Raw genomic sequence first — 23,753 nt, 5'->3', positions numbered from 1 at the left:
TTGGTTTCAAACTGCTTTTAGAAATAAAATGTCCATTAATGGGAGACTTGCTATGGTAGCATGCTATAACCTCTATATCAGGGCTGAGGAAACTGTGGCTTACAGATGGTCTTGTACTACAGCTCTTCCCCATCCCTAGTTTTAAGCCTCAAGAGATTTCTGCTGGGATATTTTTCATTCAGGTTGCTAAAATTCTATACTCATTGCTGTCTAGAGACACTACAATGTCTATTCTATCTTGAAGCCTTCCAAGCTAGAAATCAATAAAAAGCAACACTATTTTGAGCTCATGAACTGTAATAGGAATTAGCAGGAAAGTTTTCATACCTGTAGCTGTAAGTTTTCTGAAGCTATATCAACATTTTTATGCACATCAATGACAATTCAATAACTTCAGGGGAAGAAACGTCTCCCCCCCCCCCCCATCTTTTTTTACTTTGATTGTACATTTACAAAGCTTTCTATTTTACTAACCAGAGATAAAACAACATTTTTGGTATATTTCTGTTCCAGAAGTTAACAAGATTTAGAAACTGCACTACAAAATAACACTCATGTTTCTTGAGTGCTAGGTGTTTATAAACTTCAGGTTCTGCTTATTCATTTTTGAATGTGTGTGTGTGTGTGTGTAAAACACTGCAGCTATTAGAAAGGAATTGAAGTTGAGCACTGCTCTAAGCCAGGCATAGGCAACCTTTGGCCCTCCAGATGTTTTGGCCTACAACTCCCATGATCCTTAGCTAACAGGATCAGTGGTCAGGGATGATGGGAATTGTAGTCCAAAACATCTAGAGGGCTGAAAGTTGCCTATGCCTGCTCTAAGAACTACTATTCCCAAGTATGCCATTAGGCGGTAGATGGGGACAAGGGCAAGGAGTTGGAAGGCAGAGCTATGTGTGGCATGAGTCCTTCCCTATGTCCCCTAAGTTAGCCTGCTGCCTTAAGCTATGGTGGAACAGGCTGCCGCATCATCAGTGTTGAAGTAAAACTAAACCGTTAGTCTGGTCTTCTGAACATGGAATGGGTACGTGTGTGTGGCCACTTTGTCCAAATCAGGCAGCAAGGTGTCTTGGGCTGTCCCTTGATTTTATTATGAAAAACCAAGCTTGTAAACACGCCTTCATTTTCGTGAGCAGGACTTGTAAACAGGGGCATTTGCGAGGGTGACCTGCAACACATGTGCCATGTTTGTCTTCTTGTCTGAGAATGTGCAAAACCACACCTGCGGCAAGATGAGGAATTTCTTGAAAGAGCTGAGCGGACTGTTCTGCAACAGTGATGCAGGGAGGGAGGGAAAAAATGACCCTAGGGAGGAGATTGCCCATTGCATGAGATGAGCCCCTGTTGGGAGTCATGCTGGCGCTGCAAAGTTGATTCTACGCCAGGGGTCAGCAAACATTGTCAGCAGGGGGCCAGTCCACTGTCCCTCAGACCTTGTGGGGGGCCCAACTATATTTTGAAAGAAAAAATGAATGAATTCCTATGCCCCACAAATAACCCAGAGATGCATTTTAAATAAAAGCACACATTCTACTCATGTAAAAACACGCTGATCCCCGGACCATCCGCGGGCTGGATTTAGAAGGCAATTGGGCCGGATCCGGTCCCCAGGCCTTAGTTTGCCTACCCATGTTCTACGCCCTCACAGAATCAGAATTCAAAATGACCTTAACAGATTGGAGAACTGGGTGCAGGCATGCAATAATAAACTGAATTTCAATAGGAACAAATGTCAAGTTCTGGACTTAGGCATGAAGAACCAGTTACACAAATATAAGATGGGGGACACCTGACTTGTCAGCAGCACATGTGAAAATGATCTAGAGTTCTTAGTGGATGACAAGCATAACATGAGTCAAAAGTGTGATGCAGCAGCAGCAAAAAAGAAAAAGAAAAAAAGGAAAGAAAAAGAAAAAGAAATCTAATGCCATTCTAGGTTGCATCAACAGAAGTATAGTATCCCGATCAAGAGAAGTAATAGTACCACTCTATTCTGCCTTGGTCAGAGTACTGTGTCCAATTCTGGGCACCACAATTTAAGAAAGCTATTGACAAGTAAGAATGTGTGTGGAAGATGGTGACCAAGAAGTCTGGATATCAAGACTTATGAGGAACAGTTGAAGGAGTTGGGTATGTATAGCTTGGAAAAGAGGAGACTGAGAGGAGGTACAATATAGCTAATTCAAATAGGTACAATATAGCTAATTCAAATAGCTAATTCTATTTATTTATATTCTTTTTATATTAAACTACAAGCAATGTATGGGCTATTCTTTCACTATTTGAATCAAATTTCTCCTTGCAAGTACCTATATAATGGATTTTGTTGTAATGAAACATTGCTTTCATTGAAAAATTCAATAGAGTTCTGGTGGGTGTAGGGAATAACCTCCCATTGATACCTATGATGGAGATGGAGCCACATACTTGTGGATCTGCTGCTTATCACTGTCATGCATTTATAGATCCTTACTCACTGGTAGGGTTGACATATGTCTGGAATTTCCCAGACATAGCCAGCATTAGGCTGTCGGAAACAGTGTCCAGGTGGAAATCCGGATGTACGGCAACCCGTTTTGGGAGTTAAGATTTTGGTGAATTTCCTTAAAAAGAGTTCAACAACTTTGGGGAAAACTTTAAAAAGCTGAACAACTTTGGCAAAAAAAAAACCCAACAACCTTTGTGTCTGGATTTGCACTTTTTGAAATATGGCAATCCTTCTCACTAGATCAGAATGAACACCTGCACATACAAAATCATGATCCTGCAAAATTAGTCTAAGAGAAAACTAGTACTGTCTGGACCCATACTTAGAGATAATGGAAGGTAACACTCCCAGCGTCTTAAAAGAATTAGAATACTAGAACTGTAGAGTTGGAAGGGACCACGAGGGCCATTAGTCCAATCCCCTACAATGCAGGAATCTTTTGCCCAACGTGGGGCTCAAACCACGACCTTGAGATTAAGTGCCTCATTAGGGTCACTTAGCTTCAAACCATGGGTCAGGATCGCGAGAATTCTGTACACTTCTATGCACATAAGAATATTTTGCCGATTTGCTTCTGATTACTCCCACTTGTTCTTTGCTAGATGCCACTACAGAGGTTTTAGTGGTCTTTTGTGTGTGGGACCCCTCCCCCCAAGAAACATTCTGGTACCACATGGAAGACTGGCACAATTCTTTATTTCCAAATCCTTCTTCACTGAAAATCTATCCCAAATCTATTGGTTTAGAATAATCTAAAGCAATTTAAACTTTTAGCACTTCTTTATGATAATACCATATATTGTTTCTGGGTATCAATGCTAAACAGCCTTATTTCAAGACCCCTTCAGCTACACCACCGTTACTGATAGGAGGTTCGTTAAAGTTTTTTTGGCAGACATACTTGGGACAACTACTGTAAGTACTCAAACAAAATATAGCTGGCAACTTCTTTGTACATCATCTAAAATGGTAATGTTCTATATAGCAGTTTAGCTTCATAATAAGTCATGGTGATAAGGTTAGCGCAACCACATACACCCAAAGATGAAAATTACTTTGCTTATGTTGCTGTATTAGAATTTTATTTGCTATAGGGTAAAACAGATTTGCAAAATTCACAGTTAACTTAAAACAATAGTTTAAAACCTTTTATTCCTAGGCTTGACTGCCTTCAGGAAGAAAAGAACATCTGGTTATTTAAGGAACACAATATGTTCACATTTTCTATGACTTTTGTTTCTAATTGAGTTTTTAATTTTTCTTTATTTGAACAACTCTAGTTAGAACTGTTTTTTAATCGCTTTATATTTTTGTGATTGCCATCCCTATGTATCTATTTTCCATCTGAAAGCGTCTGCTTTGAAAATTAACGGCACTTCTCATTGGTGGTGGTGCAGAAAAAAACAGGAAACTGCCGGATAGTAAAAATACAGCAAACACCTACTCTAGGTGCTTTGGGCAAAATAATTGGTTTTGCACTCAGCATACTGTCCTTTTCACATCAGGGTAATACTTTGCTTCTGAAAAACAGTGGAGTGCGTACGTTTGGACATTTCTATTAAGAAAACGAAAATTTGGAGACTGCTCTCCATAGCAGTTTTATATTAAAGACATGGAAGTTAGCATTGTTTTAAGAAACCTCAACACGGTCCTTCTAGTATATAAGATAACCACTTCTGAAATGTTGCAATGAAAAGAAAGGGTTTATCACAGCACATTTTATAAGAATGGCTGCCAATTATCTACTGAGCTTAATCCAAGCTGCTGATATTGCTGTATGAAGCCCTACACAGTTTAAGAGCAAGGTATCTAAAAGATCGTCACATCACCTATACACCAAATGGATCACTGTGCTCTGCAGGAGAGGTGATCCTGCAGATCTTATTGGAAGGTCTGTTCTGCACAATGTAATAATCAGGCATTTAGTACAGCAGCACCGGCCTCCCATTACAAGTGCCATCTTTTAGGTGCTTGCTGAAGATTATCCTCTTTCAAAATGTCTTTTAAGTGGAGATTCCAGTTGCTACCTGTATTCGAACTGAACTTTATTAGGTTTTAAAATTGTTTTATATGCAATTTTTGAAAACATTGCTTTTATGTATGCACATGTTTTTAATTTTGTTTATATATATATATAATTATTTAAATATGCTTTTATTGTAGAATCGCTTCAAGATGCCTCATTGGAAGCAATTCATAAATGAAATAAATACTAATAATATCAAAAAGAAAGACAAACTGTAAAAGGGAGAATTCTGAATGATTATTAGATTGTCAGGAAATAAATTTAAAACAATCAAATCAGGCATTTTACATCTATTGTACCTAAATAGCTCAAAAACTGCATGCAAGCAAATATTTACATAATTATACTTCGCATAAAGTTGACAATGCTAGAGGCTTTATTCAGAATCTATTTTTTTTATTTTTTATTTTTGCAGAATTTGAGATCCCTTTTTCCATTCTAGGGCTCAAAGTTTGTTCATATCGCTTATACTCAAGAATACCCCAAGATCGACCAATCAGAGCCAGGTGCAAAAGAAACACTGTTAGAGAAAATGATGCCTCTGAACTCATTCTAAACTACGGTATTTGTTTTCAGTATCAGAACTGAGCTAAGCTTGCAGTCCTTTCACAAAAAAAGTCAATTTCTGGTTATCCCAAGTTTCCTTCGTGTCAGTAGCCTGAAAAGGCATTTTGTTGCTGCTTTTGTTAACAACAATTGGACGCCAAAAAAACACTGGTCCATCAACTGCAAATCACCCAAAGATCGAACAGTAACCCTCCTCTCCACAATTTGAATGAGGAAAGAAGGGAAATTTACAGGTAAGTGAGCAAATTATTTCAGTGAAATGGAAGAAGCCATGCAAATGTACATAATTTATTATTGTTGCACATTTGTTTTGGAAAGAAGAAAGGAAGATGATGGTCACTTGCAGGAGAAGCAGGTGTATAAAGGCAGAAAAAAAAGTTTGGAATGAAGATGTTTTCTTAGAGACTGCTCTCTGCCAAAGTCTGTAAAGATACTACAAGGAATATGTGGAAGCTGGGATATTTAGTTCTTTGCATCCCTATGAGAAGATGTCTGAGACTATACTAGGACTGCAATTCTATGCACATCTACCTTAGAGTAAGTCCCACTAAACGCACTGCATATTCATAGGCATAGGATTGCACCATAAAACTATCCCCCCCCCCCCCTTGGAAGTAGTTTTGGCTCAGTTGTAATCACTACAGTAATGTCAAAATTCACTGAATATTTCCCAAATATCTACTGGTTTTTGATGAAACCATTTTTTCACATATGAAACAATATCCATTTTTCACAAATAAAATGAAGCCAGCATCCACTACAACTGGAGGATGGTGTGATGGTACAGAGCTGATCTCTTGACCTCCCAAGCAGCTGAGTCACTGGTGCTTAACAGGAGGAAGAGGGTTAGAGGGATGTTGACATAGCGAAATGCAGGGCCAATCTAGTGCTCTTGCTGGTGTGCTTGCACCATGCTGACCTTCCCAGCACCTTTCCCCTCTCCTTCCTGGTAGGCAGCAGTAAGTCAGCTACTGGGAAGTCATTTGAGCTCCATCATGCTGTCCATTAATGCCTACTACCCTGTACAGGTACTGTTTTAAGAATTGGTCTCTCTTGTTCTTGCTTCAATTACAGGTGCCAATCCATGAAAATGTCTGCAACACCTGCATTTAACACTGAGTGAATAGTAAAAAATCTATTTCTGAGACCAACTGGGTGGAACTTATCAGACAAGACTCCCCCCCCTTGACCTTCGTCATAGGGCCCATACAAGGAAAATAGTAGAATAAACACCTTTTCCCCAGAATGTAGAGACATAAAACCAATGAACATTTTTTTTGCTGTAAAGAGTGGAATCCTGTTTTTAAAGTGCATCATTTTAAACATTTTTCTGCTTTAGTGCCTATGTGTGCAGAATGTTCAGATTTTTAAAAGACCAAAATGCTTTCAAGTATCATGGTTTTTGCTTTTCGTCAGAAAGGAAAGTTTAGGCACAATAAAGAGGAGCAGTATATGCAAGCAGTTCTATGCAAAACCAGAATTAAAAATGATGTTTTAAAAAAATCAACATGTTTAATGTAACAATTCTTGTAGAAAATAATCAGTAACCAAGAACAGTGCATAAAATTCCAATTCTGTTTTTATTAGTATAAATTCCCTGAATTACTTTTATATGTTTTTATGCTACTTTTGTGTTGAATTTCTGTTTTAATAACATTTTTAACAGCTTTTACATTGTACACAGCTTAGAGATCCTTAAAATATTAAGCAGTTTATAAATGCTTTAAATAAATGAATGAATATCAATCAATGCTAATCAATGGATGATCCATGTAGTAGATCAATGTGGACCTCTGGCTGGCTAGCTCAGATCCACCTGCAGGTGGAAAGAGGCTCTGAAGCCAGTTCATACAGGGGTACACAATCAAGACTAACTCAAAATGAATTTTTAGGAGAAAAGCACTTTGGGGGTTTAGGTGCTCATGGTGCTTTAGGACTGATGCTGATGTGACTCTATATGTGCTTGTTTTTGAGACCCTAAGACCTTGCCAGACTGGATCTTGTACAAATCCAGATACAACAGAGGTACTGTGTGAGCTCTTGCAAAGTGAGCAGATTACCTGTTCTGGACAGGGTCACTCTCCTCCGGAGTGATCAAGTTGGAAGTATTCCTTGATCCTGGCTCGTGATTTGAAACTCACATGCCTTCAGCTCCTAGGAGCACGCATGGCTAGCTCCAATCAGTTTGCCAGCTACAGCCCTTCATGGCAGATACAGCTTTGCCGCAGTGACCCATCCTCTCATAACCTTTAGACTAGACTTCTGTAACTGGGGCTGCCCTCAAGGATGGTTCAGAAGCTGCAACTGTTGAAGAATGCAGCACCCAGGATGCTGGCGAGAACTTCTGCCTGGGCACATAATTACACCAATCCTTAAGGGTCTGCCCTTGTTCCCTTTGTGCTAGCAGCTCCACAATGCATGAGAGGGCCTTTTCTGTGGTGGCTCCCAGGTTGTGGAATGCCCTTCCCTCTCATGTGCACCTGGCACAATCATTGGATAAGTTTTGTTTTACATTTGCCTTTGGGGGTAGACCACGATCTCAGAGTTATCACTCCCTCTGAAGCGGTTGCTTGTTTTGCTTGCTGTTTGATATGGGCTAATTTAGTGCTGTTATGCAGCACCTACTCTTTGCTTTAAGCTGTACGAAACCCACCATGAGACTGCAAGATGAAGAGTGGGCCATAATAGCATATAAAGACACTAACTAACTAACTAACTAACTAACTAACTAACTAACTACTGCTGGGGGCAAGCTCTTGAATGTTAGCCCACAGGCAGTCCGAGATGGTAAAAGATTGCAGGCTTCCACAATCCTTGGCTGCTTTTGACAGCTTTGTTCATTCCGGAAAACCACAACAAGACTTCTCCTGGATTTTGGAGGCAAATACTCAGAACTGCAGGTAATGGAATCTTTGAATATCACATCTCAGGCCAAAAAGGCTTCCAACCAGGAGATATCCCAGAATGACCTTTTGAGAAGGTGAATTTGAGACTTTGCATTGCCTCCTCCTTCTTTGAGAAAACCCACCAAGGCTTGTATCTGGGCCCAGGTCTCACCACCTTTGCTGGCATCTTATTATTATTATTACCGTATTAGAATTTATATACTGCCCTATACCCGGAGATCTCAGGGCAGTTCACATAAAAAGATCACAGTATATAAAATAAAAATAAAAGCAATAACCCAATAGTACCTCCCCAAAAAGAGCCACATTTTAAAAGGGTATGGGGTGTTGATCAGGTCAACCAAAGGCCTGGTTAAAAAGGAACGTTTTTGCCTGGCACTTAGAGGTGTATAATGAAGGCGCCAGGCGAACTTCCCTGCGGAGAGCATTCCACAGACAGGGAGCCACTGCAGAGAAGGCCTGTTCTCGTGTTGCCACCCTCTGGACCTCTTTATTAACATTAGAACACAACACCTATAATGAAAATACTAAAACCAGTTTGGGACCTTAAATAAGATGGGTTGGATCAAAAGGGTTCCCCTCTGATATATCCTTGTCAAATGTAATGCAAGAGGGGCTATGCCTGGTAGCATGCGAAAGCCTTGCCATTTGAGATTACATTTCAAAATGCTGGAGATACAGTGTGAGGCATATGACCTCAGATTTAAAAAGAAAAAAGGGTGGGATTTGCTCCTCTGTTTTCTGGGCATTCATTCTGAATGGCCCTTAGTGAGCAACTCGGAGCTATCACTTTGCCATCCAAAGCTAGAAGCTGACAACAAGGGCCTAGGTCAAAACAATGCAAGTTCTCTGTGAGTCTGAGCCTAGATACTTCTTTTTGAAATGACAATTTCCCCTCATTGTTAACTCTTCCCTCTCCTCATGCATTAAACAAGGACTGTAACGATGTTTTAAAAGCAGTTGGGAAGTGCCTCAACTGCGAAGATTTCCAAGTGACTTACCTTTGGATCTCTGAGAAAAAGAGCTCTCAAGATCAATGAGTGGACATCTCCAATTGGAGGATAATGCATCAGAAGTCCCAAGCAGGTCTGATAATTACTTGATATCACTAAAAGTAATAGGAAATATGGTAAGATTTCCCCCCCGTCAGTTTGACATAAAATGAATCATTCTAAGCACAATTTGTAGGGTTCTGGAAAAAATTATCGTTACCAAATAGTATACAGCTCCTCTCTCCTTTTTGTTAAACATAGCCTCAAATGGTTGAGGGCTGATTTACAACTTTTGCTTTGTTTCCCAAACATGTTAATCCTGAAATTAGCTTAAAGGTTAAGGACCCCTGACAGTTAAGTCCAGTCGTGAACGACTCTGGGGTTGCGGCGCTCATCTCGCTTTACTGGCTGAGGGAGCCGACGTTTGTCCGCAGACAGCTTCTGGGTCATGTGGTCAGTATGACTAAGCCGCTTCTGGCGAAACCAGAGCAGCACACGGAAACACAGTTTCCCATCCCACCAGAGCAGTACCTATTTATCTACTTGCACTTTGACGTGCTTTTGAACTGCTAAGTTGGCAGGAGCTGGGACCGAGCAATGGGAGCTCACCCCTTCGCAGGATTCGAACTACTGACCTTCCGATTGGCAAGCCCTAGGCTCAGTGGTTTAGACCACAGTGCCACTCACGTCCCTTCTAAATTAGCTTAGAGAACCACTTATTGCCCCCTCTTAAAAGCTTGCTACATATTTTAATAGGATGTATTAAATTTCCATTATCTAACCTCCGTCTAGTTAGCATACAACTGTCCCTTTCTGGGTATGTGATGAACTTAATTATGGGTGAAATTAAATAAATCTTTTCTGCCAAGACTATGTAAACTACTTCATTTCTTTAGCACCATCTAAATCTTGGCAATCCATCTACTGGAGCTGTCAAAGGAGTGACAATTATTTTTGAATTGTTCGCCTAAATTGCTAATAATAATAAAAAATATATTTTAGATAGTGCAACTTTACAGTTTTGAGAACTTCAGTTTTAGAAATATCATTTTTATTAATTAAAAGCCTTTGTGAAAAATGTTCTTGCAACACAAGGCAAAAAATCATTGATAAAAAAAGAAATCCAAAATATATTGACTGCTTTATGGCCTTAGAGACTTACTAAAGAGCTTCCCTGCACCCGCTTCCATGTGAGTCAATCTCCTATCCTTTGGTACCTTCCCATCTCTCCCTGAAGAGGTTTATGAGGAAAAGATTCAGGACTGGGCAAAATGAATAATTATAATCTGTGTAGGGAGCCACTTTATCATCTTCATTTCCGTTGCTGATCCGACAGCTTGTAATTTTATACATCTGCTTTCATTTGTAAAGCACTCACTTATCCTACTCATTTTTTATCTGTTCTGCCTGTTTCTTTTTCTTTCCTTTTGTTTTTCTTGTTCATGTTCAGATACCTGCTTTTCTCTCTTCTCTTTGAAGTTAGCATAATGAATGCAATACAATGGGCTCAGTCAAGAGTTCTTTCTGCCGAGTATAATAGATGGGACCACGCATTATATAGAACCAATCAAATCAAACGTAACACAGTATAAGGCAGTTGTGATAAGGATTCTTTATACTTTCTTAAAATAAATAAGAATGCTGGGAGTAGTTCGTCCTAAATGGATTTTGTAAGACAACATCTGATGTATTTTCTTCAAACATACCTTTTAACACTCTAACTGAAGCCAGATTTTAGACTTTTTTATTTGTTTCTTTTGGGGGGGGGGGAGACTAAGTGTGATTTGATTCAATAATGAGCATTAAAATATTGATCATAGGTATTTGCAATTATAAATTGTAGGTAAATGCAACAAACAGAAGAAATGAAACTTCTTTATTATGTGACCAAAACCAACCTATTATCTTAAACAGGGGGTGGCAAATGGGAGGTGAAAACTTTTTGGGGTCTTTTTTTGTGATAGCTACTTTCCTTACATGTGTAAGACAAAAACAGACACTCTTTTATATAATACTTTGTTCTAGTTCTATTTCATCTTCAAGGTTGAAAAAAAAGAAACCCTTATGAATTCAAATTGGCGGAAACAGTATGTTGCAACATCAGTGGAGAGAAGCTGATACATTTGGATACCAGAATCATTTCTCATTTATATCAGTTCTTTGAAAGATATAGGCAAATACCTGAAAATATAGCTTTTTTTGGGGGGGGGGAATATTTCTACTACAAAGTTCTTTTTGAAAAAGAAAGCCATCTAGCTCATAAGTGAGCAATTATATGTCTAGAAGGCTTAAGAATAGTAGTATTGGTGTGGAACAAAATTAAAAATACAAACTTCTAACTCTAGATTAACTAATCTGGGAAGACTATGGTTTTAGAAACATGGCATATAGACATCATTTGCAATCTCCACTACCTATATAATTTTATTTTTTTAAAAAAATATTCAGGTTAAGAGAATAATTAAATCACTTATAACTTAAGTGGCAAAAGCATTAACAGTGTAAATTAAGGCACCCTTGGCTAACTCCTGCACCACAGCACACACCCTACAACAGAGGTAGCCAATGTGGGGCCCTCCAGATACTGTGGTCTATGACTCTCATAATCCTTGACCACTGGCCATGCTAGCTAGGGATAATGGGAGTTGTAGCTCGCAACAACTGGAAGGCTCCACCATGGCTAGTCCCATTTTACAGTTTCACCCATAGTAAAGGTAAAGGGACCCCTGACCATTAGGTCCAGTCGTGGCCGACTCTGGGATTGCGGCGCTCATCTCGCTTTATTAGCTGAGGGAGCCGGCGTACAGCTTCCAGGTCATGTGGCCAGCATGACTAAGCCGCTTCTGGCGAACTAGAGCAGCGCACGGAAACGCCGTTTACCTTCCCGCCAGAGTGGTACCTATTTATCTACTTGCACTTTGACGTGCTTTCGAACTGCTAGGTTGGCAGGAGCAGGGACCGAGCAACGGGAGCTCACCCTGTCGCGGGGATTCGAACCGCCAACCTTCCGATCGGCAAGTCCTAGGCTCTGTGGTTTAACCCACAGCACCACCCACGTCCCATTGTTCACCCATAGTACACGCTTACAAATTAGCCTCCATACACCCACACTTCCATTTGGTCTTTTAGTCATAATCCTTTTCCTCTGCAAGTTGAGAGGCACTGTAGTGCAGGACTCTATGAGGCAGTGGCCATCTAGCTGCACACTGCTTTCCTTATACGCTTTCACATTTGGGTTAGAGAGAGAGAGAGAGAGAGAGAGAGAGATGCAAGACTGGAACCAGATGGGCATTGGTGCAAGTGTCTGTTTCATCATAAAGTGGCCTAAGCAAACAAGTGAAAGGAGAAAGCAGGCCCTACATTTGTTTATTATTTATTATTCATACTTTTTATACTGTCTCTCACATCAGTCTAGAGGTGGTGTATTAGATATAAAAAACCCTACATCAATAAAAACTTAATACAGTATAATAAATAAAAACAGGTGGCTAAACTGTTTCAGAAAAAAATACCTTAGAAAGACATATATTTTTATTCACATGGTAATATAAACTTGATATTATTTTTCATTCATTAGAATTTGAAGAGGTGCTTAGGCTATAGGAAGGAGCTTGTGGAAGGTCATCTTGCTTTACAGGACACTAGTAAAACAAATCTAAAAAGCTTTGTTGGGCTCACAGAACGACTTTTATGAAACTTTGGGCCATGGGCTCTATTTACAGCCTGTTTGATCATTTAGTCCCATGAAAGACTGTAACAGTATATTTTTTTTTAAGCATTCCATTTATTCCATAGTTCTGACAGTTTTAAAAAAGCCACTTCCTATATTAACTATTGCAAGTGATGTAAAGAAATATTTAAGGGAACAACCCTCTTCATAAGAAACAGCTCAGTGAGGACTAATCAAGCTCAGAAGCTATGGAACATTAACTGATAATTGGAAAATAAAACCTGAAAGGAAGTGATGGTAGTGGGACGGAATGGAGTATCCTGAAGGTGGGGATGGCTAGAACCCCTGAACAGTTTCAGTGCTGTTAGAAGGTGAAGATACACAGCAACATTTTGTTGCAGGTTCCTCTTAGATGGGATGTATTGTTTTTGTACCAGTGGTAGTATATTGAATGCTGATATTTATATATTTGCACAATTCTTCTGAACTGCTTTGCGGTTCCTTACAGGGAATCAGATTGTAAATTCCAAAATAATAAGGGTCTGGTCCAGCCTTTTGGGGGTCATGTGTCTACGTATGGAAGGAACTTCATGGGACACAGACACCAAAAGGACCCTTGCAGATTGCAACTGCCTCACTTAGGGGTCTTTTTACAGTCACTGCCATATGCTACCCTGATGCAAGGAAGGGGGGAAGAGTCCCCCTGTAATTTCCCCTTTAGAACGGTGCTAAGGCCTCGTGCAGAAAAGCCTAGGGATGAACTGGAAAAGAAGAGAAAAGAAAGAACACTTGATAGTTTCAAAATTCTGGTGGTTGTAGAAAAATTGATTAGCATCAATTCAATGTCCTCTATATAAAAAAAAGAAAGAACAAACAAACAAACAAACAAACAAACAAACAAACAAACAAACAGGAAAAGCCCATTTTTAAATGGTTTCAGGAATTTCAGTCCAAATGCTTTTTTTGGGCCAACCTCAAGATCTTAGATCATTGGGAATGGAGCATTTGAGGCAACAGAGTCTATCAAAGAATCAAGTGTGAATAATTGTTTGCAAGATTTGGCTCTCAGGTAGTACCCACAGGTGTGCTGGAGACTTCTGCATGATTCCTGCAAGTCAGCTAACGCACACAAAATCTTTAAAGGCTTATTCACAAAGACTTCACAGACTTTTGCAGTTGGAATGTTACCAGATGCATACAAATTTGCCCTGGAAAGGTGGGTTGATTTTAAAATACAATCTACTGGAAGGCCTGGTTATTGATAACCATAATTTGCTTAATTTGCCTTTTTGTGGTTCTGCACGTCTCTCAACTAATTAGGATAAATTGTTGGTTTTATTACAAATTTATTTCATTTACTTTTTTACCTTCCCAAGTATTCTCTACTTCCTACTTGCTTAATAGAGATTTTGCTTTAGAGTAAATCTCCACATAGTTATCTATATGAAAATCAAAGTTTTGTTCTAAACATTCCCCTGAACTTGTATGTTAATTATGTTTATGGGACTCTAATGCACATCAAAAATAATTTAAGTGCTCATGTGACATATTTAAAGGCAAAATAAAATAAAATGCAGAGAATTTTTGAAAAAAATAAATTTGCTTTTAATACATTTTCCCTTATTTTAGAAATCCATAAAGTATGTCAGTAGTGAATGCATAGTTTTACTCAATACACTACATGTGACAGAAGGTGGAGCTCTATACTTACCTTGGACACTTTGTTTTATGCAATGCAATCTACACTTCTGTGTTTTAAAAGAGGCATAGCAGGAGGAAGAAGAAGAAGAAGAAGAAGAGTTTGGATTTGATATCCCGCCTTTCACTCCCTTTAAGGAGTCTCAAAGCGGCTAACATTCTCCTTTCCCTTCCTCCCCCACAACAAACACTCTGTGAGGTGAGTGGGGCTGAGAGACTGTGACTGGCCCAAGGTCACCCAGCAGCTGCATGTGGAAGAACATCCCAAAAACCAAAATGTGTTTTTAAGTTGTTGCTTTCTTATATATTATATTCAAACCACTTCCAATCAAAATGATTTTTTAATTTTTAATTTCAATTAGAAATATATTGCATTAAATATATATATATATAGGCTATATGTATAATGTAATGCATACTCACAGGCATCTCTAATGTATAGCAGCATGGCTAAGAAAACATAGTCAACTAGATTGAGAGTGATGCTGTCAGCAAATAAAGCATCCCAGATGACAAGAAGGTCCTGGAGGGGAAATTCTCGGCCAAATAGAAGCCTTACCCATCGTCTGCAAATAAAGTTAACAAAACATATCAAAAGTTGAACCAAAAAGATCAGGAATTAATAGTTTACAGGGAAATCCAACACACAGTAACTTATGATTAAAATTAACATAGATATGTTTACTATGTTCTACATTATATCTTAACCTGGTTATAGAAGGAAGTGTGTGAAAGACTTTAAAAACTCTAGCTCTCTAATGTTGTTTAGCAGATAGGCTTTATTAGAAAAGCTTTGTCCCAGTTTACTTATCATTTCAGCTTTATAAGCAAATGAAAGAAGCAGCTGCAATAACAACTCCAAAAAAGTCCGCGGATGAGCTCAGCTGTAACAGGTTTCAGTGGAACTGATCAGTCTTCAATGGCGAGCACCTTCCTTCTGATTTAAAAGAACTTAAACGTCTGAACTGAACCCATAATCTTAAAATGGCATTAAGAGAAACCACTGGGCACTTAAGATTATAAATTTTACTTTAAGGATTTAGTTGCAACTGCCATCTGGTTAAAGAACACTAGGTGCAAGATGGAGTAACTTTCAACGAGGGTTTATTTTGTTGTGTGCGTATTAGGAGTAATAAACACTTCATGAAGAATACAGAAAAAAGACAATAATGTATAATTTTAAACGTATCTCACAGTAGCTTTCCTTTGGCTCCCTATGAATATCTACTTCTAAAATTTGAAGAGGTGCTACAATAGGGGAAGCAGGGGAAACATGGAGCAAAGCTAATTTTCCACAATTAATTCTAACAACATTATGTGCAAGGTGTTTTACCCAATAGTGGGAAATTACCCCTCAGTGACAAGCCTACAGGAAACTATTACCTTTCAGTGTTGCAAACATTACTCAGACTCTGCAGGAAGCCTATCACTTTAAGTAGCACTTGCGCCTTCCCTTAACCCCCCCACCCCACCTTTCACATTTCACAAACTGTTAGGAGTCATAACTCAGCAATGCTTGAAGCATTTGAGCTGACATTATTCACAAACGACCTCATGCAATTCAGGACAGAGGATGGATAAAACTAATACACTTAAAGGCGAAAAATACACCATGGCATAATGGGATTTGTTATTAGTCTTTTATCAGAAATCTCCTTTTCTTCATTACCACTTCATTATGCAGTGTTAATCGTTTGTAAATGTAGGATTCTACTGCTCAAACCAAAATCAGCTTCCCTGCTTTCTTCTTCTATTCTGCTTTTAGAAATTCTCTTGGGAATATTAAGTCTTAGTCCCCAGAGGTATTCTGTTTTCACAGATGCAGACAGCTGACGAACTGGACTGCTTTAGTAACCATAATGCTGCCATTAATGATCTGAACCTCTGTGTCTCAATGGGTGTAAGCAATTCACACAACTGAAAATGGATGTATACTAACTGCTATCTGTTCTTTTCCAGCAACATTTCCCTTGTAGCAGCCATAAACCAAGGGCCCTATTGTCTCTGAACTATGTTAACCATATGGCTTGACTTCAGCAAGTTTGCCTTCATAAAAAGGGATGCTTTAAGGAATTAAGTTCTAAGTTGGAGTGTTTTCTTACTAATTAACACTCTTTTATTGCTCTTTCAAATATTTAGAGACAATCTAAGTTTCACTTAATGATACTGTTGGACAAGAGGAGCCCCTTTCTTTTCAGATGGCTGTCTATAGTTTAATTATAGCCCTGTCCTGTTAATTTCAGCCTCACATCTGCTACACCTGCAGACTACTATGCTCACAACGGTGTACCCTTTTATCACATTCGGTAACACAATAATCTGTATTTTACCACACCGACATAGCAATTGCAACCAACTGCAAATACAGAAGGGAGTTTTTAAAGCAATAATAAATATAAGAGTTACTACAATCTCCTTGCTGAAATGCATAGCCCCATGTTCTACACATGATTTCTATGTAATTAAACCATAATCCCCAAACAATCTGTAATTACTACCCACAGACAGTGGTTTAATAATGACCTGCAACACAGAGAAACAAATGCTGTGGAAACTTTAAACTACAAGAGTGACATATTTTTAAAAGCAAATTTAAGCTTTAAAAGGAAATAATTTTTATTAAGAGTTCCTGGGAACAACATCTTCCTGGAATCTCAGAGAGATGCTTCCCGTCAGGGTAGACAGACAATACTGGACTCAAAGGACCAATGATTTGACTCAGTATAAGGAACTAAACCTCTGCATAGGTTATTTTTGGGTGGTGGAGGGGGGGACATAATGAGTCATGCATTGCCTTATCTGCATAAACTATTTCTATTCTGACTGAGAATAACAAGCATTTTAGATACACCTTACTGCTTTCTGTACTACATCCATAATCTTTTTCAAGAACGGTCCCACAAAAAGCTGAGGGCTCTTGAGGTTTCAAAGGCAGAGACGACTGTCCTTTAGGGTCTTAACCCTCCATAAAGGGGCATGTCTGGGAAATCAAGTGGGGCTGATGTTTTGATCTGAGATTCAAGGTATTCTCAACCTGCTCTTAACATGCCTTTCTCCCACAATACGTCACCCTCATTCCCTTAAACATTTTAAGCCAACCACAACCCCTTCCATGTTACTCAATTCACTTTCCTTTGCAAATTTAATGGACTCTGCAAGGTAAGAACACACTGCTAACATAGGCAGTACAGTAACAGCAAAGAGATTCTGCTTAACAAGTTTCCATCATCAGCTTCCATGTCATTCACAAGCACAGACTCTACACCAATTGTTGATCTATTTGCATCTGGAAAAGTCTACTACCAATATAGGTGAGGTCTTCCATGCTAGTGACACCAGATACCTGCTAAGCACAGGTTGATTTTTTGTGGGGAGAGCAGGAAACAAACCTTTATCTAAAATGTTCTTCCAATTTGGACTGGGGTCCTGTGCTGTTTTTCTTCTGAAAATGCCCCTGAGCTTTGCTTTCCTCCCCACAACGTAAACAACACTTGGGGAGTGGGGAAAAGCAGCCAGCAGCCAGGAGGGAGAATACACATTCATTCAAATGTCGTTTAGTCTTCAGTGGAACCAGGCATACAATGTCCTTGTTTTTGTGATGCCCAACACCGGCTCGTTTCCATATTCTTCATTTATGTATGATCTAATCTATTTTTAATATTGACTTCCCCCCAACTCATCCCACGTGCACTTGTTACAGTTCAAAGTATCTATTCCAAAACGTGTAAATAATAATAATATTCTGTAAAAAACATCACCAGAAAAATAACAATAGCATGCAATAGAGAAACCTTCACTTCTAACGCTTACACAAAATAAATACATGAAATTACTAAGAACTCAAATTCTATTACAGAAAGCTAACTCATAAGTACCGAGATAGATTAAAGGAGGATAGGTCTAACAATAGCTAATTAAGACATGCTAGTTAAATGGAACCCCTTTCTTTGGGAACAGTCTATACTTAAATGCCAGTTGATGGGGGGGGGGGACAAAAGCATGGGGAGAGTGGGTTTACTAGAAAAAGTGTGATTGGCTACTGTGGAAAACAGGGTGGTGAATGAGAGGTTTTATTTATTTATAATAAAATAAAAATGTGTATCCCACTCTTCCTCCCAAAGGAGCCCAGGACAGCAAACACATCAGTGATAAAACAATGCAATTCTTGGCCTGATCTAGCCGAGCTCTTATGTATATCACGTAAATAGTACAGATGGTTTATACTGCCTGCCATTTAGGCTTCACGCACCCATATTTTGCCTTTCTCTCTCTCTTTTTCTTTCCAGTCCTCTTCCACTGCATTTGAACTGGTGTCATTGTTATATAAATGTTTAATAAGAATTTGTTTACAAGTTGAAATTAATGACCCAGAATGCCCAGTGGAAGGAACAGATTCATCAGCGATGCCAATTTGGAAATAAATTCTACTGCCATTCGCAGATCCCACTAACTAGATTTGAAAGAATACAATGAAGCCGTATCTGTGGAATGCGGAGGGTGGGCAAAGGATGTCATGTGAAAGGTTGGTGCCGGGGAGAGTTTATGGAATGGATGAAATAACAGGGAGGAGTCTCCAGTGATTGGCACAGAAACAAGGAACTGTGTGAAATGATAGGATACGTGGAATGCCAATTGTTTTGTGGGAGAAAAATGTTATTGAGAGGAGGAATAAGAAACCATGGGAAGCACAATTATTTCACCCATAGCTGACACCCTACGTTTAACTCAATATCCCTTCCTGTTACTGTCCGCACCCATATATGTATAATATGGCTCTCCCACCCTGGCTGAGCTTCGTCCAACCTGACATATGCTTCTACCTTACCATCACACATCCAACTCTCACTCCCCAAGCAGCAGTATATACATACATACATTTTTGGCTATGCATATCTTCTAAAACGTGCTGATGAGTATGCAACACTTACCTCTCAGTTTTGCTACTGAATTTTTTAGTATGTTTTAGTTATATCTGGGCTTTACTGTGATGGTGGTTGAAATTTGTTTATTGTCCTTCATCTGAATATCCCAGGGTGGTTCACAACATTTATACATTCTTAAACATTTATACTGTGCTTTTCATTATACAATAAATTCAAAGTGACTTACATACAAATTTAAGGCAAAGCTCCAAAGCCCAACACCTAAGAAACAAAACTGCACAAATCGTAAGTTATAAAACCATATTTGGGAGGGAGCGTTCATATAACTTGTTTTAATTAATGGTTTGTTTTAGTATTACTATAAAGCACTTTACGAGGTCGCCTGGAACCCACCCGATAATCAACATCTCTCTCTCTCTTTCAAATATACTCTCCACGCCTACCTGTCTTACATTCTTTAACTCCAACTGTTTATTTTGTAGCTGAAAATACAGCATGCACCCATGGTGTCCCCCAGTATAACCCCACAGCAGCTATGTTCCAAATACATGATCCCCCCCAAAATCTTTGATTACTGCAGTGCTGTCCATTTACACACATCACCCATTTTCAGTCTTCTTCTCCAAGAACAGCCCCACACTGTTTGGTTGTGTACCATAATACACTTTCAAAAATGTCTGGTTGACGCCTACCTTCCCCGCCCCCTCAACCTTTATTTATCAGCTTTGTGATATCATAACTAACCATTTCCATGCTTTTGGGGGTTACAACTCCTCTCATCAATCCCAGTTTTTCCAAAAATAATTCCAATTTCCTATAAGCAGCACCAACTTCCACAGGTCCTTTTTTCGATCCATTGTGTACCGATTCCAAAATCTGGTTTTCTTTTACACCTGAGAACACACTCTTAAGAATTATCTAGCTGCAAACGTCCTGCTCTCACTCAAATAATTAAAACATGCAATCTTACCTTGATACTGTAGTAGGTATGCAGAACAGATACATTAAAAAAGCTGCAACTGTCTTGTTTTGGTAATCAAGCTTTTTTTCTAGTCTCCCACCCTAAACCCAATGTGCCTTTTCTTGATTCTCTCTTTTCAGTTTCCTTGTCCCATGTTTGCTATTATTTTCAACAGAAGCACCAAAAAGGGTGAGTTTAGTGGAGGGGAAAAACAAACCTTTCTATCATTCTTTCTTCATGGGTGTACCCTGCCCATACGCGCCAGTCTTGACAGACTCTAGGGTTGTGCGCCCATCTCACTCAAAGAGGCCGGGGGCCAGCGCTGTCCGGAGACACTTCCGGGTCACGTGGCCAGCGTGACATCGCTGCTCTGGCGAGCCAGAGCCGCACACGGAAACGCCGTTTACCTTCCCGCTAGTAAGCGGTCCCTATTTATCTACTTGCACCCGAGAGTGCTTTCGAACTGCTAGGTTGGCAGGCGCTGGGACCAAACAGCGGGAGCGCACCCCGCCGCGGGGATTCGAACCGCCGACCTTTCGATCGGCAAGCCCTAGGTGCTGAGGCTTTAACCCACAGCGCCACCCGCGTCCCACCCGCTTCATGGGTGTACTCCTCACCTAACCAGATTTAGCAGTGATTTAGGAAAGGGTCATACCTTAATGGTACAACATCTGCTTTACATGCAGAAAGTCCCAATTTCAATCAATGGTATCTCAAGGTAGGGCTAGGAGAGACCCCCATCTGAAATCCTAGAGAGCCACTGCTGACAATTTATGGACCAATAGTTTAACTCAGATAAGTCAGCTTCTTATGCAACTAAATCAGCTCCGATAAGGAAAATTGTATTGAATAGTTATGGTTTTAACAGAGAATGTAAGATGTTTCAGCTATAGATTTGCCTCTGTAGATCATTATATCCTAATCAAGGATGGAGACTGCTTCTCGATTGTTGGGAGAAGGGGGGAAATTTATCTGCCACCCCAATATTTTACCCGTTTCTCTCTTCATTTTCTATCATACAAATTAACGGCTGCCATTCACTTCAACAGCGAAAAGTAAAACAGCCTGCACTTGAGTACATCGCTATGGTGGGGGCACAACCTGTTCACTAACTATTAAGTGTCCAAACCAGGTTTTCACAGCTGGAGCCATGTTCCTCCTTACTTTTGTGAAGGCAGAATGCAGGAGCTAGTAATATGTTTCCAAAAACCTATTTCCAAAATCCTGCAGGAGTCATGTTCAGAAAAGGAGCAGAAATGAAGTTAGTTTTTCAGTCTTAGAGGGATCAATCCTGTAAATCTTGGCTGGTCTGGAGGAACAGGGCGCGGCCCAGAAAAGCTCTTGCCATTTTCCCAGGAAGGTGTAGGGACACATAAACCACTCTTCTGCTTGGTCTTGATGCCTACTGCAAAGAGTTCTGTGCTGATAGGGTATGGACCAAGAGGACTGGTCTTGACAGCTCAACTGTTTGGGAATAGGCACAGAGAATGAAGGAAGCTGCATAAAGGACCAGTATTCTTGATGTTCTGCCTTGTTCTCACATTCCCAGCTATACATGATGGGCCTTTCCTGTGGACCCACAACATTCACTATGAGAAGGATTATTTCCAGTCCAGCACAACTATTTTATTAAGCTCCAGTTGAGCCCTGTAGATGAACAGCTGATGAACTTCAATCAAAACCAGGTTATGACTTGGGTAGTTCAGGCCACTTTATAATGAAGCACAGGACATTTCAAAAGATATTTGTTCTGCAAATTTGCAACTGAGGAAAAGCTAACATTTCAGAAAGAAGAAATAGGAGAGATTTATGGCATCACAGTATTTCATCTTATGCCTATGGTAAGCTCTAAAACTAAATTAAGCTGCCCTTCAAAGGCCATAGACAGCAGTCCATTTCAATCCATTAGTTTGGCTAAATGCCTTCATACATTCATGAAGAGAGTCATTATCATCAATCTTCCAGTTATACCGACCAGTTGACTAATTGTTTATGCATGTACCCAGGAAATACTGGGTGTTTTCTCAATGCTAACACAGTTCGAGAGAGAGCTCAGTAAACAGCTAGTCCAGTCTGAAATGTACAAAGATGATGATTTAAATACCCTGCTAAGCAAAAAGTGCTAAATTGCAGCTTTATTTACTTCCCTAGGTCAGAGGTAAAGAATAATTTTGGGCTTCTTGAAATCTCATAGTACACCTTTTTGAGATGTAGTTTTTGGCAGTGCTAAAAATAGGTTGGGTGAGGATTTTAAATTTGTTAGGAAGAAATTAGAGAACCTTAAAACAGTCTTTTATATAGATGGTATTACAATGTGCTAATTTAACTACACAATTTTGTGCATTTGAAGTTATTCCTATTACTTTTTTAACAGGGCAAAGGAGGATTGTACTAGAAGTACTTTTATTTTTTACATAGAAACACAGTTTACATACTTATTTACTCTCTCACACACACCTTCTTACTTTTCTAAAGTAGATTGCCTGTAGCTAGCAGAGATTGGGGGTGCACCTTAGTTGGGCATTTAACATTTTGGGGCAGGAAAATATGGTATCATTTAGTCATTTAGTTACTTACATATTCCTATAGAAACCCTGCTGGCACTAAAGAGTTTGGATGATAAACAGCTAATTCATTAACTACAGTATTTGCTGGAAAATATGCATTAAATAATGCAGTACAGAAATTGTGGTTCTTCTAAGTCCCTGTCTGGAGAGGGAAAAGGGGGAGAGAGAGAGAGAGACATGCAGAGGCAAGCAATGTCTATGCTGCTTCTAATTATTCCAATTATCACGGCACACTATGAAAACTTGATTAATAACACTGAAGATATTGTTGTGGCAATTAGCCATATGGTTGTGGGACTTTATTCTGTCACGATTTAGCCATTAGCATCTACTTATGTTTGTCAGAACAGTGCATCCGTGACAAGTTGAAGTTCCGCTCACCTTGCTGATTCCCTTGTGAGCAACACTAGAGAACTGTTTATTCCTGGGAGCCCTTTACCAGAGTAAATTTTTCATGTGGCATCAGGTCTGACTGGGGACAAATGTCAAGTAGCTTATGCGACGACCCATCAAGCCTGGCTCTTTCTGCAAAGGTACTTACTAAATTGCTTGTCAAGGCAGACTTCTTTCAAAAAATGATTTGACCAGGAAAATTAGTGTCAAGTGACTTGTACTGAATGTTTTGAATGGTTAGTAATTCAAACAATATGCACTTTTCATTATTTAGACGTAATGAAATGTTCCATTGTGATTTTATACAACTATGTAGCATGCATTACAGTACACGTGAAATGCATACATACAAGCCCTGGGACTGAGGACCAAGGCCACCATCACTTCTGACCAGCACAAGTTCGCATGCGTGTTTCTTTTCAATGCAAGTCAGCATATATCAGTGTTTGCATGTATATTCTCTCTCTCTCTGTGTGTGTGTGTGTGTGTGTGAGAGAGAGAGAGAGAGGGGGGGGGGCGGGGAAGGGAGAGATGAATCCATGTGGATAGCTGACCTTCAGGAAGTTTAGGTGAGTCAAGCAAATATTCTGCTGACCTATATG

General features: G+C 39.5%; 1 protein-coding gene across 26 annotated transcripts in view; it reads right to left on the bottom strand.

The window, feature by feature from the left end:
• The window catches only part of TBC1D5 (TBC1 domain family member 5), a 242,306-nt gene that overhangs the window by 43,237 nt on the left and 175,316 nt on the right, over positions 1–23,753 (bottom strand). For all 26 annotated transcript variants that reach the window (XM_083404783.1, XM_083404795.1, XM_083404787.1 and 23 more), the window contains exons 14-15: positions 14,771–14,913; positions 8,989–9,095 (exon numbers count right to left, since the gene is read on the bottom strand). In XM_083404783.1, coding sequence (XP_083260909.1) covers positions 8,989–9,095; positions 14,771–14,913 — 250 coding nt within the window. The remainder of the gene's footprint in view (positions 1–8,988; positions 9,096–14,770; positions 14,914–23,753) is intronic.

The sequence above is a fragment of the Podarcis tiliguerta genome (assembly GCF_965153285.1).
Source record: "Podarcis tiliguerta genome assembly, chromosome: 12".
In the NCBI taxonomy this organism is placed as follows: domain Eukaryota; kingdom Metazoa; phylum Chordata; class Lepidosauria; order Squamata; family Lacertidae; genus Podarcis; species Podarcis tiliguerta.
The sequence above is the reverse complement of the archived record's forward strand: the minus strand, read 5'-3'. Positions and strand labels throughout refer to the sequence as shown.